A 12134-nucleotide genomic window follows, 5' to 3' on the forward strand; every position below is an offset into this window, starting at 1 on the left:
TGAGAACTCCCAGCTGTGTTCCAGTAACCTATAGGAATCCTTCACCAGTAATGGCTCTCACCGGTCTATATATACACTAAGGAGCCTCCCTGTCTAGGAGGATACTTGTACTCCTTAGTTATCGAGTAGGGAGCCAAAGCTTCTAGGATCATCTTCAAGGCAGACTTTAGCAATATAGAAGATGTGTCACTTTGTTATGTTGAAAACCAATAATGGAATTTATAAAAAATTTTAGGGTTGTTGTTAGGTCGCAGGTTACCTTGGCAAACCACAACTGCATCATGGAGGGCATGACTAGGTACAACATGGAGACTACTCTGTCAAACCAATCAGATGTTGTCGTCCGTACCGACCGTTTGAGTAAAGCTTTATAAGTATGTTCACAAAGTTTTTTTTTCAGGCCGATTTTGAGGCCAAATCTGCTAAGTCAGTTGGATCCAGCAGTGACAGAACCCCCTGACCACTTTCTTAAAGGGGATGTCCAACAAATTAAAGTCTGCAGGACCTTTCTAGCGCTCCACATTCAAAGTGTAATTTGGGCTTAGCTATTAAAAGTGGTCAGTGCTCCCATTTAATTCAATGGAAATAGCGGAGTACTGTATATCAGCAGTCTCTGGTGCTCCCATTGAAGTGAATTGGAGCACTGACCACCACCATTCTGAGAATGGGCACTAACATGGCATTACACTATGTGGGGAGCACTAACATGACATTCTGTGTGAGGGGCACTAACATGGCGTTACCCTGCATGGAGGTGCTAATGGGGCATTACATTGTGCAGAGGAACTAATGCCCCATAAATTCCTCCCACACTGTATATGGTCCATAGTGGTTTAGCAGTCGTGTGTGTTCTTCTACAATATTTAGTGTCTGATAGGAACTGACAAGTGTAGGGCACAGATGTTCCCATAGACTTGAATGGAGTAGCAGTGATATACTAGTAACCTACATGACCTTCTACTAGTTGATAATAGTTGGTCCTTATCTCATGATGGTCACAAGGGTGCATAATTTGCTACAGTCCTGATACAATTAGCTTTTAGATATCCAAAGGGTACATGATAGGTAATAACTGTATCCCCAACAGTGCAACTTGTCACCTATTGTCTGAGGTGATAAGTATCTGGGCTGTGGAGTCCAACTGCCAAGACCCTCACTGAAATCGGAAATAAAAGCCTTGATTCTCCCTGTACGATTGGCAGTCATGCATACGTGCTATTGATCTAGTCCAGTGATTCTCAAAGTGGTCTAGGTGGACCCCCAAGGATCCACGGGAGACTCGATGGGGGTCTATGTTGGATCTAATCTTCACATTTTTGACGAGTTTTGGGAATATGGTAGAAATATAGCAGCAGGGGGTCCACCGAAACTAGTAAAATTTTGAAAGTGGCCTACGAGAATAAAAAAAGTTTGGGAACCTCTGGTCTAGTCAAACTCTAAAAATATCTGCACAGTCCCTAAAACTTTGAATGAAGTTTCTTGAATGCCCCTCCTTTTAAAATTGGGAGAAGAGACCCCTGTTCTTGTGACTAGTGGGGAACTCAGCTGTCAACCCTCTTCAATTAGATAACTTACATCCTTGGGACAACCACATGAAGGATCTGCTCACCTGTGTGTCCCTCAAAGGAATATGGCATTAAATTAAGGTATCGTCGTATGAAGCAGAAAGGAATGGATACCGTCAATATAATGTAAATTTATAGAACTTTCTAGTTTGTATTCTTCACTTTGTTTTTCTTTTCTCTTTGGCCCATAAGCCACGTCCGGTATATAGTAATAGGAGTTATAGATTGCTACAAGGTCTACTACATTATAACTGACCACACAAAAGGAATTCCACCTTCTTGGTCATATCCTCTCTTTCCAGAACACAACAACCTTTGGATTAGTTGCCATTCTGGGATTGAATATTCACGCAAATATTTTTCCTTTAAATTAGTCATATCCAGAGGATCTCCATGCTTAAGACTGGATACGGAAACCAGCTGTCATCTCTCCCCTCACATTGGGTAAGTCTTCTAGTGCTCACATACTAAAGTGATGATGACAAATAACCGGGGATCTATGGTAGGAATTCACCTGAAGGAGCACAGATGTAACCAGACATGGTATTATGCCCATCCCCTACATTCAGGGGGCAACACCCCCCATTCTCGGTATTGGTATGGGACCCGGGGATCAGACACCCATCTATCAGGTCTTTATCCTCTGTATTAAAATGACTGAGATGAATAGTATCAAACACATTCTTCATTCTTGTACTTGAAGGAACGATATTCCCATAAGATCCATGACCAACCTGTTTGTGAGGGTAGACATTGATGTGGCACTTTATACATTCTTGACCCATATTAGCCCAGGAATTTCCACTCATCCATTTTCTTTTGCACTTCGGACATTTATATTCTCCAAAACATCTTTTCTTGCCTTGATACGGGGTCAGACCTTCACCTTTTGGACGAGCCTGACAAAGGAAATAAAAACAAGTCATTTCTGAAATATGAGTATGTGATCTGTGTATCAGATACTAGAGGTATAATACTAGAAGTAAAATACTGTAAGTCTCCTGCTTAAGGTTTAGTCCGTATCAGATAAAATATTCTCTTATGTGCATTTGATAAAGGGTTTTTGGGAGGACTTTATATTGATGATGATCATTAGGATTTCTAGGGGTTGATCAGCAGCACAATAATTCACTGCAGTGCCCAATACAGCAATTTCACTACATGTGTGGCTTTGTCTGGTATTGCAATTCAGCCCCATTTTGCCTCTTTATTAGGGTTGAGCGATCGGGATGGGAAAAGATCGGATTACGATCGGCGATTGAGTAAATTTCACGATCGTGATCGGAATTCCGATCCCGATTTTTTCCGGCGGGATCAAGGTCATCTCAAGATCGGCTCAATCCTATTCATGTATATATCATGAATAGGGTTAAGTGATCGGGAAAGATCAGATCCCGATCAAGCAAATTTCATGATTGGCTGGAAAATTAAAAAAAAAAAAAAAAAACGACCACCCTGAAATCTCAAGATCGGCTCAACCCTACTCTTTATATAGATCAGTTTAGCAGTAGTACCAGACCTTTACGCGAGGATGGACATCATTGCATCAGGTACTGCAGGGCAGGAGTCATGGTTTTTCAATAAGTGCCTTTGCCCCTTCAATCTACTCATTGAACCGGGTTCAATATGTCAAATTTGGCATATAGCAAGCCTAAGGTAAGCTAGTACCACTATAGACTGTATACATAGGTAATGCTCTGTATGCTGGTCACTCCTAATCTGGATATTATAAGGGCTAGTTCACACGGGGCAAAATGGTCAGGATTTTGATGCTGAATCCACGTCAAAATCCTGCCGCCTCCCATTGAAATCAATGAGAGCCGGTCAGTTCCATTTTCCGCAAGCGGTTTGTTCCCAGTCTCTGAAAAAAGATGTGAGCTGCCCTTTCTTCAGGTGCCTCCGCCTCGCAACACCACCCTCGGGACTAGGCCCATTCATTTGGGCCTAATCCGAAGTGGAAAGCCGCAACGAGATACCAGTACACTGCACCGGCATCCTGTCGCAGCAATTGTGACAAAATGTGTTCACGCAGAACCCCGTGTGAACTAGCCCTTATGGTCTATTGACCTTTAGCTAACCACTAACTCCCAATTAATACAAGAAAGAAGTGTAGGCCTCTATTTCGTAGGTCACAAAAAGAGTAGGAAAAAAAAAAAATATGTAAAAACTGTATTTTTCTTCTACAGATTTAAAATCAAATCTATACTACGTTTAACTTAAGTCCCTTGAACCCGACTTTGATGAAGGAACCCAACCCAAAACCATAAGTAGATGATTCCCCCCCGCCTGAATATCTCTCCTCCAGATTTAAGTTACAATTTTATCTCCTAGATAATACCGCCTCCATATATCGGGGAACAGCAGCAGCCATACGGCTTGAGTTATAGCGGCTCTGATTTATGGGGTGTATTGTTTGATCTTCGCTTGTACAGTAAGTAACATTTTTCGATGTCATCATCAATGATGAGCGAGTAGTATTCGATCGAATACCTCGCCGCCATAGGAATGCGTGTAAGCGGCCGAGTACCAAGGGGTTAAGCGCATCGAATAATCGATCGAATACTAATCGCTCATCTCTAATCATCATGGATTATTTGCTTATCTTGCCATAAATGCCCCGGTGGTGAAAATGTTTCCGAAATTAACTGCAAAAACAGCCGGGAAGAAATGATCACTTTTTTTCTGCATTTTTTGTGTGGACGTGTCTACATGTAGATCTTTGCTCCAGTATACAGCAGTGTCACACATTGCTGCCTTGTTCTTGCCTTACTATGACTTACAGTCAAACTGACAACAAGGAGTGAATTGCCGCTCCCATGATCCCCATCCAACTAAAACAGATATTAGTTTAGAAGTCATCTCTGACATCATAGTGATTATTGTCCTTATTCTGTGATGTCATCCCTACTCTGACATTTTCTTTACCTTGTGACATCACTACATGCATTAACCCTTTCCTATGACTTCAGTGTTTATTATCCTTGTGCTATGACATCATTGGCCACATCCTCCCTACGCTATAACATAACTGTACTCTGTTTTGTTACTTTGTACATTGTATTTGCAGTGTCGAGACATCACTGTTTATTATCACACCATTACCATCATTATTATACCTGTACTGTATTACACCATTACCCTGCTTTCAAAGCCCTTGACATACAAGGAGTTAATAAATGGAAACTAACACAATAGTAATTCACTTTTTTTTGTGGCTCATTTATGGTACAACAGTCCATCATGTGCCAAATATTTGAGGGTTTGAGCCGTATCCAAAACTGGATGATATTCTGTTATACAAAATAATAGATTTTTGCTCTGGCGTCGTTCAGACATACAAGAAAACTCTTCTGGTGTTCACATTAAAGATTACATTTATCAAGTGTAGCGGTATGTAAGGGGCTAGCAATGCTGCTGTAGGGATTTCTGGAAGATTTCCCAGGCTGTAGATATTCGTTCTTTATTGTACTCTCATTGCTTCACATATACTGACTAAGTGGCAAACGCTATGGAGGTTCAAGTCTTCACGGAATATTTTCGTTGCACAAGACACTTACAGGTCCCAGGTACAATTTCTTATAGAAATCGCTCATATGTTGCAAACCATTGGTCAGCAGACCCCTATGTCACTTTCTGATGCATTCTCCAGATATGTACATGTGGACATTTCTCATTACCTGTACAGTTTGCATTTTCACCAAGACTGTGACACTCCAAAAACAGAAGATCAAATTGCATATAAAACTGACCCTGCCTGTGTGTTATCCTTTGAATGGTGTGCATAGAAGCATCCATACAGCGGATGTTATGGGGGCCCATAGCCATATAAAATGGGATCCAATCCTGATGCCGGATAACTAGAGATGAGCGAACAGTGTTCTATCGAACTCATGTTCGATCGGATATTAGGCTGTTCGGCATGTTCGAATCGAATCGAACACCGCGTGGTAAAGTGCGCCATTACTCGATTCCCCTCCCACCTTCCCTGGCGCCTTTTTTGCTCCAATAACAGCGCAGGGTAGGTGGGACAGGAACTACGACACCGGTGACGTTGAAAAAAGTAGGCAAAACCCATTGGCTGCCGAAAACATGTGACCTCTAATTTAAAAGAACAGCGCCGCCCAGCTTCGCGTCATTCTGAGCTTGCAATTCACCGAGGACGGAGGTTTCCGTCCAGCTAGCTAGGGCTTAGATTCTGGGTAGGCAGGGACAGGCTAGGATAGGAAGGAGAAGACAACCAACAGCTCTTGTAAGAGCTAAATTCCAGGGAGAAGCTTGTCAGTGTAACGTGGCACTGACGGGCTCAATCGCCGCAACCCAGCTTTCCCAGGATCCTGAATGGAATACACTGTCAGTGTATTCCCGTATACCCGATATATACCCCGATACCCGTTCCAACGGTGTGCCCCCCCCACCTTCACCCCAGAAATACCCTGCAAGTCCCCTAGCAATAGAATTGGGGCTATATACACCCACAATTTTTACTACTGGTATACAGTGCCATTGTCTGACTGGGAATTCAAAGAATATATTGGGAATACAAATACCCTCATTTCTTGCTACTGCCATATAGTGCCAGTTTCTGACTGGTAATTCAAAGAATATATTGGGGTTACGTGCACCCACAATTTTTACTACTGGTATACAGTGCCATTGTCTGACTGGGAATTCAAAGAATATATTGGGGTTATAAATACCCTCATTTCTTGCTACTGCCATATAGTGCCAGTTTCTGACTGGTAATTCAAAGAATATATTGGGGTTACGTGCACCCACAATTTTTACTACTGGTATACAGTGCCATTGTCTGACTGGGAATTCAAAGAATATATTGGGAATACAAATACCCTCATTTCTTGCTACTGCCATATAGTGCCAGTTTCTGACTGGGAATTCAAAGAATATATTGGGGTTACGTGCACCCACAATTTTTACTACTGGTATACAGTGCCATTGTCTGACTGGGAATTCAAAGAGTATATTGGGAATACAAATACCCTCATTTCTTGCTACTGCCATATAGTGCCAGTTTCTGACTGGGAATTCAAAGAATATATTGGGGTTACGTGCACCCACAATTTTTACTACTGGTATACAGTGCCATTGTCTGACTGGGAATTCAAAGAATATATTGGGGTTATAAATACCCTCATTTCTTGCTACTGCCATATAGTGCCAGTTTCTGACTGGTAATTCAAAGAATATATTGGGGTTACGTGCACCCACAATTTTTACTACTGGTATACAGTGCCATTGTCTGACTGGGAATTCAAAGAGTATATTGGGAATACAAATACCCTCATTTCTTGCTACTGCCATATAGTGCCAGTTTCTGACTGGGAATTCAAAGAATATATTGGGGTTACGTGCACCCACAATTTTTACTACTGGTATACAGTGCCATTGTCTGACTGGGAATTCAAAGAGTATATTGGGAATACAAATACCCTCATTTCTTGCTACTGCCATATAGTGCCAGTTTCTGACTGGTAATTCAAAGAATATATTGGGGTTACGTGCACCCACAATTTTTACTACTGGTATACAGTGCCATTGTCTGACTGGGAATTCAAAGAATATATTGGGGTTACGTGCACCCACAATTTTTACTACTGGTATACAGTGCCATTGTCTGACTGGGAATTCAAAGAGTATATTGGGAATACAAATACCCTCATTTCTTGCTACTGCCATATAGTGCCAGTTTCTGACTGGGAATTCAAAGAATATATTGGGGTTATAAATACCCTCATTTCTTGCTACTGCCATATAGTGCCAGTTTCTGACTGGTAATTCAAAGAATATATTGGGGTTACGTGCACCCACAATTTTTACTACTGGTATACAGTGCCATTGTCTGACTGGGAATTCAAAGAGTATATTGGGAATACAAATACCCTCATTTCTTGCTACTGCCATATAGTGCCAGTTTCTGACTGGTAATTCAAAGAATATATTGGGGTTACGTGCACCCACAATTTTTACTACTGGTATACAGTGCCATTGTCTGACTGGGAATTCAAAGAGTATATTGGGAATACAAATACCCTCATTTCTTGCTACTGCCATATAGTGCCAGTTTCTGACTGGTAATTCAAAGAATATATTGGGGTTACGTGCACCCACAATTTTTACTACTGGTATACAGTGCCATTGTCTGACTGGGAATTCAAAGAGTATATTGGGAATACAAATACCCTCATTTCTTGCTACTGCCATATAGTGCCAGTTTCTGACTGGTAATTCAAAGAATATATTGGGGTTACATGCACCCACAATTTTTACTACTGGTATACAGTGCCATTGTCTGACTGGGAATTCAAAGAGTATATTGGGAATACAAATACCCTCATTTCTTGCTACTGCCATATAGTGCCAGTTTCTGACTGGTAATTCAAAGAATATATTGGGGTTACGTGCACCCACAATTTTTACTACTGGTATACAGTGCCATTGTCTGACTGGGAATTCAAAGAATATATTGGGGTTACGTGCACCCACAATTTTTACTACTGGTATACAGTGCCATTGTCTGACTGGGAATTCAAAGAGTATATTGGGAATACAAATACCCTCATTTCTTGCTACTGCCATATAGTGCCAGTTTCTGACTGGGAATTCAAAGAATATATTGGGGTTACGTGCACCCACAATTTTTACTACTGGTATACAGTGCCATTGTCTGACTGGGAATTCAAAGAATATATTGGGGTTATAAATACCCTCATTTCTTGCTACTGCCATATAGTGCCAGTTTCTGACTGGTAATTCAAAGAATATATTGGGGTTACGTGCACCCACAATTTTTACTACTGGTATACAGTGCCATTGTCTGACTGGGAATTCAAAGAATATATTGGGGTTACGTGCACCCACAATTTTTACTACTGGTATACAGTGCCATTGTCTGACTGGGAATTCAAAGAGTATATTGGGAATACAAATACCCTCATTTCTTGCTACTGCCATATAGTGCCAGTTTCTGACTGGTAATTCAAAGAATATATTGGGGTTACGTGCACCCACAATTTTTACTACTGGTATACAGTGCCATTGTCTGACTGGGAATTCAAAGAGTATATTGGGAATACAAATACCCTCATTTCTTGCTACTGCCATATAGTGCCAGTTTCTGACTGGTAATTCAAAGAATATATTGGGGTTACGTGCACCCACAATTTTTACTACTGGTATACAGTGCCATTGTCTGACTGGGAATTCAAAGAGTATATTGGGAATACAAATACCCTCATTTCTTGCTACTGCCATATAGTGCCAGTTTCTGACTGGTAATTCAAAGAATATATTGGGGTTACGTGCACCCACAATTTTTACTACTGGTATACAGTGCCATTGTCTGACTGGGAATTCAAAGAATATATTGGGGTTACGTGCACCCACAATTTTTACTACTGGTATACAGTGCCAATTTCTAACTAGGAATTCAAAATGCGCAAGGCTCCCGGAAAGGGACGTGGACGAGGCCGTGGGCGAGGTCGGGGGAATGGTTCTGGGGAGCAAGGTAGCAGTGAAGCCACAGGGCGTCCCGTGCCTACTCCTGTGGGGCAGCAAGCATTGCGCCACTCCACAGTGCCAGGGTTGCTTGCCACATTAACTAAACTGCAGGGTACAAACCTTAGTAGGCCCGAGAACCAGGAACAGGTCTTGCAATGGCTGTCAGAGAACGCTTACAGCACATTGTCCAGCAGCCAGTCAGACTCTGCCTCCTCTCCTCCTATTACCCAACAGTCTTGTCTTCCTTCCTCCCAAAATTCCGAAGCTTTACAGAACAATAACCCAAACTGTCCCTGCTCCCCAGAGCTGTTCTCCGCTCCTTTCATTGTCCCTCAACCTGCCTCTCCACGTCACGATTCCACGAACCTAACAGAGGAGCATCTGTGTCCAGATGCTCAAACACTAGAGTCTCCTCCATCTTCGTTCGATTTGGTGGTGGATGACCAGCAACCCACCCTCATCGACGATGATGTGACGCAGTTGCCGTCAGGGCATCCAGTTGACCGGCGCATTGTGCGGGAGGAGGAGATGAGACAGGAGTTGGAAGAGGAAGTGGTGGATGATGAGGACACTGACCCGACCTGGACAGGGGGGATGTCAAGCGGGGAAAGTAGTGTGGATGTTGAGGCAGGTGCAGCACCAAAAAGGGTAGCTAGAGGCAGAGGCAGAGGTCAGCAGCTTAGGCGAAGCCAGGCCACACCCGGAATCTCCCAAGATGTTCCAGTTCGTACCCAGCCCCGAAAAACTCCCACCTCGAGGGCACGTTTCTCGAAGGTGTGGAGTTTTTTCAAGGAATGCGCCGAGGACAGATATAGTGTTGTCTGCACAATTTGCCTCTCGAAATTGATTAGGGGCTCTGAGAAGAGCAACCTGTCCACCACTTCAATGCGCCGTCATTTGGAATCCAAGCACTGGAATCAGTGGCAGGCAGCAACGGCAGGACAAAGGCCGCCTGCCGTTCACGCCACTGCCACTGCCTCTGCCTCTGCCTCTGCCACTGCCACTGCCACTGCTGACTGTGCTGGCGATGCACTCCAGAGGACGAGCCAGGACACCACTTCATCTGCCTCCGCCACTTTGTTGACTTCTACCTCATCCTCCCCTGGTCCTGTCTTATCTCCTTCTCCTGCACCATCAAAGGCACCATCAGGCGTTTCTTTACAACAACCCACCATCTCTCAGACATTGGAGCGGCGGCAGAAATACACTGCTAACCACCCACACGCGCAAGCCTTGAACGCCAACATCGCTAAACTGCTGGCCCAGGAGATGTTGGCGTTCCGGCTTGTTGAAACTCCCGCCTTCCTGGACCTGATAGCAACTGCGGCACCTCGCTATGCCGTCCCTAGCCGTCACTACTTCTCCCGGTGTGCCGTCCCCGCCTTGCACCAGCACGTGTCACTCAACATCAGGCGGGCCCTTAGTTCCGCGCTTTGCACAAAGGTCCACTTGACCACCGACGCGTGGACAAGTGCATGCGGACAGGGACGCTACATTTCACTGACGGCACACTGGGTGAATGTAGTTGAGGCTGGGACTGCTTCCCAAACTGGCCCGGTGTACCTCGTCTCCCCGCCTAACATTCCTGGCAGGGACACGAGAAGAACACCCCCCTCCTCCTCCTCCTCTACCGCCTCCTCCTCCGCCACCGCCTCCTCCTCCGCCACCGCCTCCTCCTCCGCCACCGCCTCCTCCTCCGCTGTTAGATTGACCCCAGCTACGAGTTGGAAACGTTGCAGCACTGGCGTTGGTAGACGTCAGCAGGCTGTGCTGAAGCTGATCAGCTTGGGGGACAGACAGCACACTGCCTCCGAGGTGAGGGATGCCCTCCTCGATGAGACGGCAATATGGTTTGAGCCGCTGCACCTGGGCCCAGGCATGGTCGTTTGTGATAACGGCCGGAACCTGGTAGCAGCTCTGGAGCTTGCCGGACTCCAACATGTTCCATGCCTGGCCCACGTCTTCAACCTAGTGGTGCAACGTTTCCTAAAGAGCTACCCCAATGTTCCAGAGCTACTGGTGAAAGTGCGGCGCATGTGCGCCCACTTTCGCAAGTCGACAGTAGCCGCTGCTAGCTTAAAATCTCTCCAGCAACGCCTGCATGTGCCACAACACCGGCTTTTGTGCGACGTCCCCACACGCTGGAACTCAACGTTTCAGATGTTGAATAGAGTGGTTGAGCAGCAGAGACCTTTGATGGAATACCAGCTACAAAACCCTAGGGTGCCACAAAGTCAGCTGCCTCAGTTTCACATCCATGAGTGGCCATGGATGAGAGACCTTTGTGACATCCTACGGGTCTTTGAGGAGTCCACAAGGAGGGTGAGCTCTGAGGATGCGATGGTGAGCCTTACAATCCCGCTCTTGTGTGTTCTGAGAGAATCCCTGATTGACATCAGGGATAACTCAGATCACACAGAGGAGTTAGGGATAGCATCCGATCCGTCACAGCTGGAGAGTAGGTCCACACATCTGTCCGCTTCACTGCGTTTAATGGAGGAGGAGGAGGAGGAGGAGGAGGAAGAAGAGTTGTCCGATGATGTGATGGTGATACAGGAGGCTTCCGGGCAACTTCGAATCGTCCCATTGTTGCAGCGCGGATGGGTAGACATGGAGGATGAGGAGGAAATGGAGATTGAACTTTCCGGTGGGGCCAGAGGAGTCATGCCAACTAACACTGTGGCAGACATGGCTGAGTTCATGTTGGGGTGCTTTACAACCGACAAGCGTATTGTCAAAATCATGGAGGACAACCAGTACTGGATCTTTGCTATCCTTGACCCCCGGTATAAAAACAACATCTCGTCTTTTATTCCGGTAGAGGGGAGGGCCAATCGCATCAATGCTTGCCACAGGCAATTGGTGCAGAATATGATGGAGATGTTTCCAGCATGTGACGTTGGCGGCAGGGAGGGCAGTTCCTCCAGTAGGCAACCAAGTTCTCACCGGTCCACACAAACGAGGGGCACACTGTCTAAGGTCTGGGACACCTTGATGGCACCCCCTCGCCAAAGTGCCGCCACGGAGGGTCCTAGTGTCACCAGGCGTGAGAAG

General features: G+C 44.9%; 1 protein-coding gene across 1 annotated transcript in view; it reads right to left on the reverse strand.

Annotated features, from left to right (window-relative positions):
• The window catches only part of ZCCHC24 (zinc finger CCHC-type containing 24), a 70891-nt gene that overhangs the window by 12206 nt on the left and 46551 nt on the right, over positions 1-12134 (reverse strand). Inside the window, exon 3 of the mRNA XM_075257764.1 lies at positions 2300-2464. Coding sequence (XP_075113865.1) covers positions 2300-2464 — 165 coding nt within the window. The remainder of the gene's footprint in view (positions 1-2299; positions 2465-12134) is intronic.

The sequence above is a fragment of the Leptodactylus fuscus genome, chromosome 10, assembly GCF_031893055.1.
Source record: "Leptodactylus fuscus isolate aLepFus1 chromosome 10, aLepFus1.hap2, whole genome shotgun sequence".
NCBI classification, from domain to species: domain Eukaryota; kingdom Metazoa; phylum Chordata; class Amphibia; order Anura; family Leptodactylidae; genus Leptodactylus; species Leptodactylus fuscus.